The sequence below is a fragment of the Lepidothrix coronata genome, unplaced genomic scaffold, assembly GCF_001604755.1.
Source record: "Lepidothrix coronata isolate B3197 unplaced genomic scaffold, Lepidothrix_coronata-1.0 Scaffold184, whole genome shotgun sequence".
NCBI classification, from domain to species: domain Eukaryota; kingdom Metazoa; phylum Chordata; class Aves; order Passeriformes; family Pipridae; genus Lepidothrix; species Lepidothrix coronata.
Genome location: NW_016690364.1, coordinates 709,097 through 725,654, shown reverse-complemented (window position 1 = coordinate 725,654; position 16,558 = coordinate 709,097). Strand labels below are relative to the sequence as shown.

The window sequence follows — 16,558 nt, the reverse complement described above, 5'->3', positions numbered from 1 at the left end:
AAGACAAAACCTCTCCTTTCCATTTTTGTATTTTGAAATCTTTAGCCTTACTGGTTTTTTATGCTGCTAGAAATCTGAAAGCCTATTAGTATAGGCTGGAGAGTTGCTTCTTTTTTTCATCTCAAGGAGGAAAAAAAGGCATCATTTGCAAATTCTTTTTACATTAAAAGGTGTCTTCCTTCCAAGAAGAAACCCCAGTCAAAACTACAACATGCTTGGCTGGTTGTCAGTATTTTAAAGCCATGTTTCATAATCAGTTTGTTTTGTCTCTTCAGCAAAAGCAGCACAGGAGGGAGTGTGTTCCCTGCAGTGGGTGGCTGCTGGCCCGTGGTAGCAATAATGCATTTAAACACTGAGCAGTTTTCTGGAAGACTGGGGGCAGAAAGGCTTGTCAGTGGAACAAGTTTCCTAACCCCTTTGACTGACTACCCTCAGCCTTTTCCAGTGAGAACAACCAGGCACCAGAATTAAACCCCATTCAGACATTATATTAGGGAAGCACTATATTATATAGAGCCAAGGTATGGCAACATGGGAATTGTTTTAACAACACAGTAACCCGCATCACTTCAACAATAAACAGGAATTGCCATAAGGAAGATTCAATACACATAATCCAGGCAAGTACACATGAACCAAAAACTGTTACAGATTCTTCTATAGCAATAGCTCTGTCTGGCATCTCCTTGCATTGTCCCCAGTAGTGCAGAGCAGAATTTGGCCTGTTTTGCTCAGTGTTAAATGTTAAGATTTCCAAGTTAGAAGTAGGGCATTCCAGGAGCTTTGTTAAGGCCCATACATCTTATAAAGGACTGAGTGGGAAGAATCATGCTTCTAGATTATCTGATAATTCACTGGAAAATTCATAATACTAAAGCTGACTTGAGTTTCAGAGAACAAGGTTTCCATTTCTGTGTTCTACAAAAAAGCCCCCAAAAGGTAACTAAAACATTGTCATGCATAAAAGCAATGTTAATCACTGCTGTGTTGAACTATGAAATACTTAAGTGTGAGAGGAGATATAAAAGTAGGATTTGAATCAACTTTAGAATTGCACCATTAAGTTTTTTTTTGTGTGGTGGTTTTTTAACTGGCACATTCGGCAGTAAATTGTAGAGCAAGTAGTCAAGGAATCCTTCTGAAGATGAAGGGAACAGCCATTGTGGCACTTGAACCTTCCCTCTTCACCCAGCTTCACTTTTTCATCTCTACACCATAGAGGTCACAACGCTTCTGGCTTAAAATAGGAATTTGTTGACGTATTTCTGCAAGTTTCTTCAGATCTACAGGGGGAGAAGAAAGAGTTATGAGAACAGCAGACAAAAAAGAAAGCTCCTGACTTGCTCTGAGGTAAGGCAGGGAAAAGAGAACTATCAAGGAGAATGGACCTGTAGGGCACTGCAAGTGGGCAGCCAGGGCTGAAGAGCCTCAGCTTTGCTCTTTCCTTAGGTGGCAGCTTCCTCCTAAGTAAGGAAAGGACAGGAGTAGAACTAAGTGCTGCTTGTTCTTGCTTTAACCCAGCAAAGGGGGAAAAGGCATTGGAATGCTGTAGTTGCATGTGCAAGGCCACAGACTTAAAAAACTGTCTCTCCTTAGTCTCATGGCCTGTACTTGAGAAAAACCAATGGGGAAAAAAACCAAAGCAACTTTACCCTTACCTATATCTGTGTATACAACTGTTTCCTCAGCCCCAGCTTTGGCTATGACTTCACCCCTGCAAAATTAAGCACATTTGTTCACAGCATTAACACATTGGTCTCAAGGAATCAGTCCAGTTGCTGCTGTTTGTACAAAAGGGAGTTCCTACCCTTGATGCCTACAGCTGTAAACACAGGGCTCTCCTAAAAATAGCATCATAATTCATAACTCTGGCATGATGGAAATGGCTTTCAGGCTTTATATGTGGCACATTTTATATGTGACATATGTATCCTTCACGTGTGTTCCAAAGATCAAGAACCAGGGCATGTGAGCATGCAACATACCTCAAGGGTAAAGGGACAACCATATATGGCAAAGACTTAACACTTTCTCCTTTCAAGATCCTACTGGCTTTTAATAGGAGTATGCTTTTACTCAGCATGAACTACTGAACGTGATTTAGCATGTCTCCCGCTGAAGTGTTCTGTCACGGCTTTCATCATATAAAGTTAAAAGCTCAGAACACAGACAAAGATTTGCTGACTTTACAATCAGCTGGAAGAGAACTATCGGTGGATTTATTTGAAAGAAAAATAGCTGCCTGAAGATTTGGTCACTTTTACCTCCTGTGCACCTGCATGACTTCTGCTTAAGTCAGAATATCTCTCTTCTCTAGCCGAAGACATTCTTCTTGTTCTTTATTATGTCAAAGCAATGTTGTTCTTTGAGGAAATGAAATAGTTTTGTGTAAGCTGTTTAACATGGTTTGGTTCTACACAGAAAATTACTGTATGAGTAATATATAATGGACTGAACTTCAGGGACAAGTTGAAAAGGTCACCAGTAAAGCTAATGCTAAATGCTAGTACTAAGTAGCATCTTTACTACCAAAACAAATACATTTAAACTAGTTTTAGTTTCTTGTTTTTCAGTTTGACAGTTTTAAATGATGGTTTTGAGAATGCAGGCTTAAGTCTCATGTGCTTTTTACCAAGAATTTACATTTTTAAGAGTAGGTGGAAATGTGGGACTGAAGCGTCCAGTAAAACACATTTTTTAACAAAAAAAAAGGTGTTGTTTTGTTGTTTTTAATTGAACTCACCATGGATTTACTACAGTGCTGTGTCCCCAGGCAACATAGGATGCTTTTTCATCTCTAGCAGGAGATATGGTAGCTACGTAGACTTGGTTATCAACAGCACTGTGTTCAGAGAAAGATGAGGGAAGGGGGAGAAAGTGAGAATTGCTTTTTATTCTACCATTTAACTAAGAAGAAGAGAAAGAATTCACTCCGAATGACAAGCTTTATATCCTCCTAAGGACTAGCCAAAACTGTAAATGATATGAAGGTCAGAGAAAGCAGAGCCTGGAAAGAGAAGTCTCTGGCACCTGGCTCCAGTGTTAGTGCACAGAATATCATGTTGTTCCCATTTTCATTCTGTATGCAAGAAAGTTGATTGAAGCTGACCAATAAATATACTGCATTCAGGAATCTCAGAGTCTATTTCTATCTGTAATTAGAGCAGTTCTCAAACGGTTATTGGCTCTTCTCTCTAGAATTTGTGGGTGAAGGGTGTTTATAGAACCATGGGAAAAGGTCCTTGAAAGGGCATAACTGCTAGGGGCTGGCAGGAGTAAAGACTAAGTAGTTCCTGCTTTTCTGCTTGACAGCAAAATCATTTTGGTGTCCCATGCAAGGCCACGCATCATGAGGAATGGTGCAGCTCCAATGGCAGACAGGCCCTGTAGCACCACTTCTGCTGCATAGTGTCATGTGGAACACAAGAACAGTTCAGTTCCATGCAGTAAAGCTCCCTCTGGAACAGGAGGATAAGCTGTTACTGTGATCTTACCGTCCCCTCTGTAAGAGTTCCCAGTGAGCTGGTCCTGTTGTCAGGTTAAAAGCCCCTGGATATATCAGCAGCTGGCAACCTTTGTTAAAAGACAGTTAGAACCCAAACATTATTAAGAGGAAGATGGGTTTACCCTACAGTGGCCCTCAAGATAAGGTTTCTTTCAACTTCACAAATTCTGCCCAAAATGGAACCAACCAGAGCCTGTCCATGCATAACACAGGTGATTACTTAAATCAGCAAAGCCCTAATGTGGGGATATACCCAATTCCCTCACTGCATCAGCAAATGTGTATCAGGAAATGATGGATACTTGGTGAGAAGAGTCACTCATCTGGATAAGAGTCTTGGCCACAAGATGCATTTTGTGTTACTGGGTGAGGATGAGAATGCCCGGTCACACAGATTGCTCACTACGTACCACCCTGAAACAGCCCTGCTTATTTCTGGCCTTAGAGCTCACCCTGCTCCTTCAGGTGATCCAGCCTCACCTTTCTGGCCGTAGATTTGAGCCATCTCAGCAAATCTCATGTCATAGCAGATGCCCAGGCCCACTTTACAGTATGCTGTTCTCAAAACACAAGAGACAAGAGTCATATCGCTATCACGAAGTACACAAAAGCAATTACAAGACTCCCTGTAGCCCTCCTGTCAATTGTTATTTTATGTCTCACAGCAACAAGAGGAGCTATAATTAAATGTGTGTCCAACAAGCATTGGCTATTGGTGGGGGGGAATTCATGTTTCATGATGAAAGACTTATGAGAAGCAGTCTTATCTACCCTTTAACAACAGCTGTTTCCACAAAATCATGTTCTATCGGGTCTTTGTGTGACATATTTAGCTGCAAGTTTTTCAATTATTTTTCAATTATTTCCTTTTCAAGAAAAGAAAGCACTCACTGTTTGTCATGGACTAAAACTGCAGTCATGTCCTTTCTTAGACCATGCACATTGCAAGGAGGAGAAAGTGACCAGGGCAGATGAGACTCTTTGGAGACCTCAGTAAACAAGCTGTGTTAATTTTTGAAGACTGTGGGGTGGGGAAGAGTAAATATCTTTCTTTTTCGTCTGATGTGGTTGATTCAAGAACATTGGAATGGGATTTACAAGTTACAGTTAATTGTCTCCATTATTGTATCATCCTCACATGAAACACTGTGTCAGTGGAGCTGTTTGTTACAGCTGTTTGTTTGTATAGTTGTAGCAGCTTGTACAAGCCATGTTTTATAAGAACTATTTTCAAGCTGTAACTGCTATAAAAAAATACAGTCACTTCTCTTTAACAAATCAATAGGAGCATTATTTAATAAAGGCAAGTCCCACAATGTGTGCTTCAACCCTTTCTACTCCTCTGTCCTTTTGCAACCCTGTTGCCTTTTTAAAGGTTTCAGGAGTGACCGCACATTTGAAGCAAAATTAAACTGCATTTGCTGTGGCTGTCAAATGCCTAATATAAATCTAAAAAAAATAGTCTAAAAATCCATTGCTCGGAAGGAGGAGGGGGAAGAGAACTCCAGAATGACTGTGGTGTTACTGTAGTACAGCTCCTTAAAGAGAGGGCTTGTCTTGTACTCACGTGTGTCAAACATGGAGAAACTATTCCCTGGACTCAGTGTTTCAGACTCTTTGAACTGTATCTTCCCAGGAACATTAATGTCAAACAAATGAACCTGTAATTATACTGTGATTAATAACAATAACAATTTCTGTGCTTGGTATTTGAGCCTCTTTCTATTAGTCCCATGTTTTCCACTGTTATCTAGACTACTCTTTTGTCAGGATCCAAACTAAACATTGCTTAAGACTGTTAGATCCCCAACAATAATTAAAGTAGTTTTATTCTTTAAAGAAATATACCTGTCTGAAATTGCAAATCCCTGCAAAATAGCAATATCTTGATCTAATGAGTAATTTTGCAAAAGAAAGGATATATATAAAATGTCTTGAATTCGGCAAGATGATTTTAAAGCAGGTTAAAGAGGGTGATATTTTCCTCTCTAAGATTCGAGTCTCATTCCTGCAAAACTTCTCCAGGAAATACCTTCACTAAGTCATAAAGCTCCCAGCTTTGCAGATGCCTCTGAGGCCCTGCAGACAGTCTTTGTCCCTCTGTTTCAATGGAAGATTCTCTTCCTGACTGGAGCTTCCTAATAATAGTGCTGTATTTGTATTATTACTTGTTCATACTTACACAGTACAAGCTTGCACTCATTCTGTGAACTGGTAGGCTTGCAGACTGGTGGGGTATGAAAGATGGTAGGCAACACAATAATTCAGAAAGTGATCTAATAGTGCAGCTAACTGTAGAATTAGTTAACAAAGTAAGTGAATACCTGCACCCCAGAGGTATTTTGCACCATCTTATTTTTTCCAAGTAACCTTGCATCCTCTTTTTTGTTTATCCTTGAAAGAAATAAGCTGTTGTTCACCTTTGGAGTGCTACCTGTGTGCATAGTAAGATTTAACACTCTGGAGTTACAAAGAGAAGGCAGTTTCTCAGAAGGCACAAAGCAATGTTGAAGTGGAAGGTGACATTAAGCAAACATCTACCACAAACAGCAGTTACAGCTTCACTGTGGAACCTGGGCTTTGGTTGTCTCCACTAATCATACATATAGCACATAAAGTATGTAAAGAACAGTATTTACAATAACAGGACTAAATACATTGGGAAGCTGAGGGAAAACCCTGATCCCACTTAAGTGGCACTATGTTTTAGACTTAGATCAGATATCTGGGTTTGATCAGGTTTTACTTTTTATCACAGTTTTCCCAGCATATAGGGAAAGGCAATTATACCTTCTTTAGTTTGTCATCCTCATCTAGACCAAATTTACGACCAGCTTCTGAAGGGGTGTTCACATGTCCCAAATAAAAAGTACATGAAATGTCACTGACAGTACACAACTATTATTAATGATTCTACTAATTTCTATCACCTTTAGGTACAAATGACATAATTTGTGCAACACTGCTGAGAAACCTTTTCATAACAACATTCTGCCATCTTACCTTCCTATGCTTTGCCAGCATAGCACCATCAGGCCCAAAGACAGTACATGTATTATACAGCTTTCCACCATCCTCTTCTGGAATGGATCCTTTGTAAAGGCAAGAACAAAGATTTGCCCCACTGTATTATATCTGATTTTGATCCAATGGCACTAACAGACATTGCCCATCTTTTCCTCAATGGGACAGTCACTAAGAGGAAACTACCTCCAATGAGATATATGTTGCACTCCTTTGCAACTTCTGAGAGCTTTTGTGTCGATTCCCCAGGGATCTTCTCTGCATACTCCTTAAAGTATTGGGTTCCATATGGAGAATTAAAACATTCCTAGAAGTGGATGGAAAAGAAACAGCTAAAATCCAGTAACACCACTACAAGGACATGTACTTGGCTTTTCAAACCCCTCTCTAAAAATGTTCTCAAACAATGTTTAGTTACAGGAGTTTAGTTTATAGGAACTCAATAAGCAAATTTAAAAATATCAGGAAGGCCAGAGAGGCTTTAACCATTAGGGAAAATACAGCAGGTGTGTTTGTGGAATGCATGCCAAACGGAACCTGAGCTAGGACTATCATGCAAGCTGCAAGTAACGAGGCTAGCACATTCACTGGTCCAGGATTCACAAGAACACAAGGGATGTTCTCATCAGAACAAGTTCCACCTAGCTCATTTGACAAGTTACAAGCCAAACAGATCCACTCAAAACTGAAACGCTCATGTTTATCCAGAGCCCATTTTAGTTTTTAAATTTTGAGGTTTAATTTTTTTCAGTTTTTAAAAGGGTGTTTGCAAAAGCACGCATTTCTCAAAATTACTAATTTGTTTTCCTAAAACAATCCTTTAAATGCTATTTCCTCACAACTGGACAGTGTCCTCTGTCTTAGGCCCTAGTTAAAGATCTGCTATGCTTCAGAACCAGGCATATAATCTTTAGACAGTCAGATTAATGGAGTAGTTTAGATGCCTAAACTAGGTGGGCAGTGGTAATTGAGATGCCCAAGACATCAAGAACTCTCACTCTGAATTATTACACTTGCCAGCTCTGTGAGGACGTGAGACACTCCACCCAACACTTTTTTTGTCCCCTAAAGGAGTACAGCTGAGGGCCACAGATAAACTATCAAACAGTACCAGCACTTACCCTTTGGTGACTCCTAGCCCAGGCATCTGCCTCCACTGTTACCTTGGCTCATTGGATGTTGTAACCAACCCACCCCTCACCCTTCCCCCCAAAAAAGGAGGAAAAAAAAAATCAAGCTGTGACTAGCACAATAAACATTTATGCCTTGCCTGGTCAAGCAAACTTCTTAACAACTGAGTTGGGTCCTACTGAACCAGACTAACTGAACCAAAAGTGGGTGGGTATTTTTGCCCCATATGCAGACACTGGGCCAGCAGGTGCCAGCTAATCCACAGCAGAACTTGTAGTGGAAGAAGCAGGAAGGAAAGTCTCTGCAGGCTGCCAAATGAGCTTCCCAGGCTTCTGAAAGCTGGGCTGATCTTCAAGGAAATGAAAGCAAAGCCAGCTGCCTCCACCTTCATCTTGCCACTTGCAGTGCCCATGTGGGTGGCACTGAAACCAGGGGCTGCAGAGAACAAGCAGAGCTCTGTGCCAGCCTGCAGTGGCACTGCCTGGGGCTGTGCACAGGCTGACACTGGGACAGAACTGCAGACTGTCTGCACAGATCACCTAGTCCTGCGCCCTCCAAAGCAGAAAAAACACAGGGAGAGATCTCTGAATTGCTTTCTATCAATTTTTAGATTCAAATGGACTCTACTTTTATTTTTTTATCCATAAATATTACAAATTGTATTTCTCTCACAAATTTTTCCATGTTCAGAAATGAAAAGGCTAATATGTCACAGGAAAATTGCCACATGTCTACAAAGGTGCAGATTATATAGTCAGTGTGAGTTACTTCTGTTCTTTATATAAACTTATTTTAAAAAATCAAAACAAACAAACAAAAAAATCCCACAAAAAAGCCCAAACCGAAGAACAAAACAGAGGGAATATTCATGCCCATGTCCTAATGCCAGTACAAAATTTACTTCCCAAAAGTCTGTGAAATACCTTGCCCTTGTTTGACAACTTTTATGCTAAAAGCATAAATCATCATTAGCAAAGTAAGTATCTCAACTAAATAAGTCTGGGAAACCCAATATTTGTACACATGATGAAACCAGCAAATAATAGGTAATCTCCACGTAGGAGGCCCAGGCAGAACACTCAGTGGGTATTACATTTGCAACACAAGCACTGTGTTAGCAGAGAGGAGCTGGGAAGGTTGCTTAATGCTCCCCCTGGGACATCAGGACAGAAAACATTGTGTGTGTAAAACTGAGACCAAAAGTTCACCCAGAGAAGAACTTTGCACTCCTGAGCCAGAGGCTGCAGGGTACAGGAGCAACACATGTACTCCCAGGAAGAGAGGGGAAAAGCTCAAAGCTGCACTGGGAAGGTCATCTTGTTGCCAGCACACCCATCTGAGTGAAAATTCAGCACAGTTATCATAGCTGAAGTTCAAGAAGTAAATCAGAAATGATCGGTAATTCTAAGTGGCTACTTATGTTCCCACACAAGAAAGTCACAAGAGAAGTGCCCTTTAATTGTAATTCAGCCACATATAACCTGCTGGAAATGTCTTAAGTCTGTTTTGTTTCTCTGTGGATATATCTGGAATGCCTACAGCAAAGAGAGTCACCATGTACCTGTCTTCTTTCACCTTCATGTCAACATTCTTTAGCTGAAAATCACCTTTTTCTGCATTTCTTCAGCAAAAATTCCAACTACAGTGCTACTTAGATGAATTCAGAATGTAAAAATGTTGGAATTGCCTGGGATTTAAATTAGCAAAAACTTTGCCAGACTCTTATACTACAAAAAGGAAAATCTGCTTTCCACCCCCTCTTCTTGTCCCCCCCCCTTAAGTGTGCTGCTAGATAGAACCTGGTTTTTTTTTCTTTTTTTTTTAATTTTTACTTTGAAGCCTCCCACAGCTTGTAAGCTATGCAGAGAGAAACAGGAATATAGAATGCCTTAGTAACATTAGCAAGAGGTTTTGAAGGGTTTGAGGCATAGGTGCCAAGCAGACCATGACCTTTACTCACAGGTAGAGCCACAACTTTTGCTCCTTTAGCTGATGCTTCTCTAACCAGTCCACAGGCTCGCTGAAGATTATCTGATTTAACAGCAGATACGTGAAGCTGAATGAGAGCGAGGCGGAAGGCTAATACAGAAAAGAAAAAAACATTCAGTGGAATTCACCCAGGAAACTCTTCAAAATTTGAACTCAGTAACAAGCACTTAACAAAATAAATTTTTTAATCTATAAGCATATATATAAACCACTTCCAACTCATTCTGTGGTCCATGGCTCTCATAGCACAGGGAGAACACTGAAGGCCAGGCTTGCTCACGGGAACCATGCACGGCCATCACCATGCCCAGGGCAAAGATCACAGAGTTCTTGTGCCAGTTCACTCAGCCCAGACAGTTCCCAGCCCATGTTCCAATGGAAGGTGCCATGGTGCAGAAAGGGAGACCACAGGTCATCGAGCCAAAAAGATGTGTGAGCCCATCTTTTTGTGGCACATGTCGCTTGACGAACACTGCGTGTCCTAAAATGTCACTAGCAAACCAAAGAATTGGATAATTCCCAAAGCACCAAAGAAGGGAATTTATCCCTCAAATCACACCTAGTCTGGGAAATGGCTATGAAGGCCAATAAAGGTAACATCTTTCCTAATAACTTCTTTGCAATTTGGTTTCTAGCCAAAACACAGTTGCAAGTGTTATCAACAGTTTCTACTGTCACTAAGCAGGTTCTATATTTGCAGGCTTTCAGTTTCCTTTTAAACAAACAAACAAATAAACAAACTCTAAAAACAAACAATAACAACAACAACCAAAAAAACCCCAAAAAACCAAACAAAAAAACCCAAACAAACAAAAAAACCCAAAACAAAAAACAACAACAACAAAAAAACCCCAAACAAACAAAAAACCCAAACCTCTGGCTTCATAAAGAAAAGTATCCCAGTCACAAAGTACCTCTCTGCTCTGGAAAGTGATCATAGATTACTGTAGGAAAAAGACAAAGCTGTGAGCAACACAGCCTCAGTGGTCAGGGAAACAGGAAGAGCTGATTCAAGCAAAATGGAGATTGGGCCAGGAACAGTGAAGGCACATCCTTTTTCCTACTTTAGATCTCACTTCAGTAGCTAAGCAGCTAATTTCTAGAGGTTAAGCAAATGATTAACTGCTCCCTTCGTCGCTCTTCTGATCGAGAGACTTTTACTATTGGGTCTACTGAGTAAATAAACCTTAACTGATATTCTGAACAGATGTGACCATAGTTTCCAGACTCACTTAGGTAGCCATACCAGGAATCTGTCAAAAACTTCGCCGTAGTTGTGGAATGTGTTTTAGCTCAGAGAAATTGGACAATTAAAGATTTACATTTCAGCATAAACTCATTTTTGAAAACAAACAAAAAACACCAACAAATCAAAAAAGCCCCCAAAACATAGAAGTAAACAAAGAACAAAAGAGCATCTACTAGGAAAAAAATCCAGTAATGTTTAAAATGCTAGAAAAACAATAATCTTATTTTCCCTATGCCTCAAGTTTGGAGTTTGTTAAAGGGCAAAATTAAAGCTCAGTCACAACAGAATAAACAAAACTGTGGGCACAAGTAGATGTAAAACCGTCCAGATGTAGAAGTAACAGAAATGCAGAGAAATGTGCAACAGTGCTGCAGAGAGAGATCTCTGCTTCCAGCCTGGATAAGCTGCCTCAGAAACTTCCTTAAAAGCAATTCTCAGGATAAGCCTACAGCAATGCAGACCACAACCAGGTAAAGGCGCATCACAGAACAATAATGGTTTGCATTTGTATCACTACAAAACAAGCTTTTTTTTTTTTTGGGGGGGGGGGGAGGCTGCCTTTTTCTGTAAAACACCAGAAGGCAAGCACGCCCGCTTTGTCCACATCCCCTGACGAGCTGACCCTGCACGGCGAGCGCTGCGTCCCGGTCTCCGCACAGCACAGCTCCCTTGCTCCTGCACTACTTCGCAGCCCTCCAGGGGCTCCGGACCGAGGCCTTTCCCGGCCGCACCGGGGCTGGGCACCGCGGGGCGATCCCCACGCGGTGCCTTTTCCCTGTGCCCGGGCGGGGGAGGCCGGGGGCGCGGGGAGGAGAGGGACGAGGGGCCCCCACTCACACGCCATGGCTCCGCTCGCCGCCCGCATCCCCGGCCGATCCCGCACGGAGCATGCGCGGGCACGGAGGGGCTGCCGGGACACGCAGTCCCGGCCCGCGGTTTGGCTAAAACCGACTCAAACGCCGCCTTTAAGTGGTCCGCCGGCTCCCAGATCTGAGCTCTGAGCAGGAAAACAAGTAGGGGATGAAGCACCCACCTTCCTGCGTGACCCCAGTGGGTGGCAGGGAACTGGCGGTGCTCCTCCAGCGTCACTCCAGCATCCCGCAAGGACACAGCTGTGCACCCAAACCTGGAGCTCAGCAGCTGCTGTGTCTACGGCCTTTTCCCCTGCCCTATGCAGCCTTATGCTTGTTAAGGGCTCATCCCAAGGGATCTGTACCAGTTGACAGGTAACTCATTCACCTGGGACATCCCCATCTATCTTCCTCTGTAAGAACAGCATCTCCTAAGGCAGAGACATCCCCACAGTACTCCACATCCAGATAGCTGCGTCCAGTTCTGGGCTCCTCAGTACAAGAAAGACAAGGAGCTACTGGAGTGGGTCCAGTGGAGGCCAAAAAGATGATGAGGGGTCTGGAGCATTTCTCTTATGAGGAGAGACTGGGAGACCTAGGCCTGTTTAGTCTGGAGAAGAGATCTCATTAATGCATATAAATATCTCCAAGGTTGGGGCCAGGCTCTTTTCAGTGGTGCCCAGTGACAGGACAAGGAGCAATGGCCATGAACTAAAACACAAGAAGTTTTACCTCAACCTGAGGAAGAACTTCTTTACGCTGAGGGTGACAGAGCACTGGAATAGGCTGCCCAGGGAGGTCATGGAGTCTCCCCTTTCTGGAGACAGTCCAAAACCACGTGGGCATGTTCGTGTATAACCTGCTCTAGATGACTCTGCCTTGGCAGGGGGGTTGAACTGGATGATCTCCAGAGGCCCCTTCCAACCCTAACAATTCTGTAAAACTAACACACTAACATGCCAGGCTGTTCTTCCTCAGCTTTAAACACCAAGTGCTCCCCTTAACACAGAACATTGCTGTCTCACATATGTATTTTCCAACCTCAAGCTTTTTATAAGCATGTTTGTAGAACTGTAGATTCATGTTGTATAGAAGCAGTATTTCTCAAGCAAGAGCATCTCTGTAAGCTGACAGCACATGACAGCAGAAGGGGCAAAGATAAAATGGGTAACCCAGGGTGATCATTCACTTCCAGGAAACATGCAGAGAGATAAAGGATGGGAAGTGCATAACCAAGCAGTGACAAACCTTCCTTCAACAGTGACAAAACTTCCTTCAGCAATCTGTACCTTGCAGCAGTAAAGGGAACCATTCATTCCAAACTGACCAAGCCAAAGGATGGCAGAATGGACAGTGCAGAAGCTCTTTGGCAGGCCTCTCTTCTTTTTCACTTGCCCATGGTAATAGAAAGAGCATATTCGATTTTATTTCATTTTTTCCCCCAAACAGCACACCTTGCTGCGCTCCAGGTGCAAAGAACAGCTGTCTCCTGACTTGACACAAAATAAGAAAAGCAGTATCATCCCTTCAAGGTGAAAAGCACAGACTAAAAATCCAGCTTCCCATGGATCAGAGAGATCAAACGTATTTTTCAAGTTTCAAAACAAAAATATCTCAAAGCACTAAGTATACCCAGAACAACAAGTTACACGCCATCACCCCTCTCCTTCCCAAAGGGGAAACTTTTCAGACATTAAATAGACTATGCCTATATTGAAAAAGGTTATTTGACAGTATCAAAAGCTCTGAAACTACAACTGAAATGAAGTTGGAAGGAAAAGCTACAAGCACAGCTGAGACCCATGTGTAAGGGCTAACAGGAACTCAACTGAGAGAAGAGCAAGCAATCTCTACTTATATCTGGAGAAGGCAATGTAAATAAAACTGCAGCTTTACAGGCAGAGTATTTTTGGTGGGTAATGCATGTGAAGTTCTGTACAAATTCTCCTACAGAGCAGAATCTAAAAGACTTTGTGAGACAACTGAAGACCACAGAAGCACTGACCCTCGCTACGAAACACAAAGGTAAGAGCTTTCATTTGGCAGGAAAGTTGACTCTGACTGTTTCTTTCCTGCTACAGACCTCATTTCTATCACCAAAATAAAGAAAAAATAAAAACTAAAACTTCAGCAACAGCTATTATCTTATATTCAACAATATAGACAGCAGAGCACGCAGAATAGAACAAGAGCCTGTAAATCTCTGGCAAATAATTGAAAAAAATTCCTTGAAGAGGAAAGGGACAGGAAGTAGCATACCTACTATTTGATTTTTCTTTTCAAAAAATGTCACTCTGGTACTATAACTGGAATTTCTGCTTAGCAATACAAGTTTTATAACAAAGGTAGTAACTACAAATATGTACTATAAGGCAAAAGTAACCTTTAAATTGTGGGTAGAGATGCACAAACATCACTGACACTATTCGTAGTTTGGACTGAGCTTTGTAAGATTTGTCTGCTGGTAATTGGCACGTTGCCTTTAAAATTACAAATAATTAGATTCTTAATGGCTATATACATGTCTACACAGAAGAGATTTAAGAACTTACTGTTGCTTTACTTATTGTAGATCTAAAAGGTCTGTATTTGTTGTCCTCACAGGGAAGCATACACAGTAGCCACTTTCCATATTTAATACTCAAATACCCCTGTTTAACAACTGAGTGTAATTTTCACTTTTTCTCCTTCTGACTACGAAAAATATGTTGTATCATTCTGTCAACATTTTCATAATAAAAAATATGATGTTGAGAAGTCTGGAATTTATGCAGAAACCCCTTCTATAATTTGACCACTTGTTAATTCTTTTTGACCTTTCTATGAAAGCTTACTGTGGCTCATCCAAAAGTACTCAATGGAATTAGTCTAAATACCAAAATACTTACGTTAGGAAGTCACTGGCAGTAGGTTCTGATGATCTGTAGTCAGATTCTTCACTCCAAAGACCAAAGTCACTTCCATTTACAAAACACCTTCAGGGAAAACTTCTAATTGATTCAGAGAATTCACACAGTATGCAGCTAAATGCATTCTGACAGAACAAGTTATGTTCAAATTGTACTGGTTTATTTACAACTGTAGTTTATAAACAGTAGCACAAACATCTTTACATGAAAAAAATCTCATTGCTGAAGTAGGCACAGAGTCAGAGACTCCTGAGGATATTTTCAGAAGGGATTAGGAAGAGGAAAATGTAATACAACAGCTGCTGGGCAAAACTATAAATACATGAGCATTGGCCCAGGTGCAATTTCATGCAAATATCTTCAACAGTTCAAGTTCTATTGGTGTTTACTCAGATACTAAGAAGGAAAAAAAAAAAAGGAATTAGTTCCAGAATTAAGGTGCCCTAGCTTGATTCCTAGTAAAATAACTTAGAATAAGTGTTTTTTATAAAGGTCAGTTTAACTTATTTTATCTCCTGATGAAGTACCAAATCGTAGGTTTTGACAGAAATACTCAGAAGACTTCATGCAGCAAAGCTAATCCCCACTATCTTTATTTAACAGTTTTTGATGATTTCCTATCAGTCTACAGAGATGCTATGCCTTGTTCATAAGAACATTCCTGTTCTGAGCTTTTTACCATGAGAACTGTTCATGAACAAGTGGAAAGCTGATGATAAACAATCACATAGTTGCCATTAATTAATTTAGAAGTTGTTACTTAAAATAATTTACACAAATGCTTGAATCAATGAAGGCAACAGGTTAAGAATATATTTATCACAGGCATAGCACTGGAATCTCTTCACTTAATTTGTGTGAATTCGTTTTCTTGTTGTCAGCATGTACTCACTTTTGTGCTGAACTGAAGGTTTTTAAACATCTCAATGTCTCAGACATTTTGTTTCTGAGGAACAAGGTAACTTGTTTTCAACTGTCATATTCTGTAATGAGACATTAATTTCAATGCACATATTCATCTCTGCATGAGAAACAGCCTCAATCTATGAAATGTAAAATTCTGCTTAATTAAAAAAAATCACAATCCAGTAGTAAAAACTACAGTCAATATTGGTATTTAGAAATAACCCATACCACCAATGCCAGTTACTTTACCAAGTAGTTGGTAAGACTTAAAAAAAGTTAACTTTACAAATTGCTTGTATTTTTTGCATTTATTTGCAGCCCAAACTGGACTTTACCATTTTTAATGAGGAAACAGTATTTCTAAGATTTGTATCTGCTCTGCTCATAAACCTAAGTCTTTAATTATCTTTGATACTACCCAAAATCAGGTTTATAGACCGTAGGCATTTACTTTCAAGGGACAGTAATTTAAAAACCAATCTGTTTTCAACCGCTGCTCTGTATCTCACAGTGGTTCATTCCTTTAATACACTCAATGTGAACCCAGCTGCATCTGCTTCTGCAAAGATGCAGATCACTCCCACTAAGGCTGCACTGAAGTGAAACAAACTGACCTTTATAATAAACATTTCTTCAAAACCAAGAAGTTATAATAAAAAAATTAAAAAACCGTTTCAGAAATTGATAATAATTTACCCTATCTTAAGCCTGCTACTCAGGCACTTCCACCAGCAAACAGAAAAATTCTCATAAGTTAGTATTCCGTTGGGAAACAGTCAGCTTGTGTCCACATACAGTATCTTAGTTGCTTCTTCTTTATAAACTGGTCTCTACAAAGTCTTTAGTTACTAACTCTCCAAGGCATCCAATACTTTCATGATCTGTTGTTTTATGGCTTTGGTAGCATCACCTGCATTTGGAATCAAATACCTTAAAAAAAAAAGATTAGAAAAAGGCATCATTAATTCAATATAAAATTTTTAAGCATAAATTT

General features: G+C 40.6%; 2 protein-coding genes across 4 annotated transcripts in view; both read right to left on the bottom strand.

Moving 5' to 3' along the window:
• Positions 1–1,064: 1,064 nt before the first annotated feature.
• NIT2 (nitrilase family member 2) lies at positions 1,065–11,784 on the bottom strand. Its single transcript, XM_017830825.1, has 10 exons — positions 11,736–11,784; positions 9,621–9,739; positions 6,716–6,836; positions 6,509–6,597; positions 5,073–5,166; positions 3,986–4,060; positions 3,495–3,573; positions 2,744–2,842; positions 1,659–1,714; positions 1,065–1,283 (listed from the first exon to the last, which is right to left on the bottom strand). The coding sequence occupies exons 1-10, from the start codon at positions 11,761–11,763 to the stop codon at positions 1,195–1,197; spliced, it is 849 nt and encodes a 282-aa protein (XP_017686314.1). The 5' UTR covers positions 11,764–11,784; the 3' UTR covers positions 1,065–1,194.
• Positions 9,628–16,558, bottom strand: part of TBC1D23 (TBC1 domain family member 23) — a 35,476-nt gene continuing 28,545 nt past the window's right edge. For 2 of the 3 annotated variants that reach the window (XM_017830821.1, XM_017830822.1), the window contains one exon: positions 14,797–16,494. In XM_017830821.1, the coding sequence (XP_017686310.1) occupies positions 16,413–16,494 (82 nt within the window). In that variant the 3' untranslated portion in view covers positions 14,797–16,412. Of the gene's footprint in view, positions 9,740–14,637; positions 14,725–14,796; positions 16,495–16,558 lie in introns of those variants that run through there. The other variant, XR_001877394.1, reaches the window with a different exon arrangement.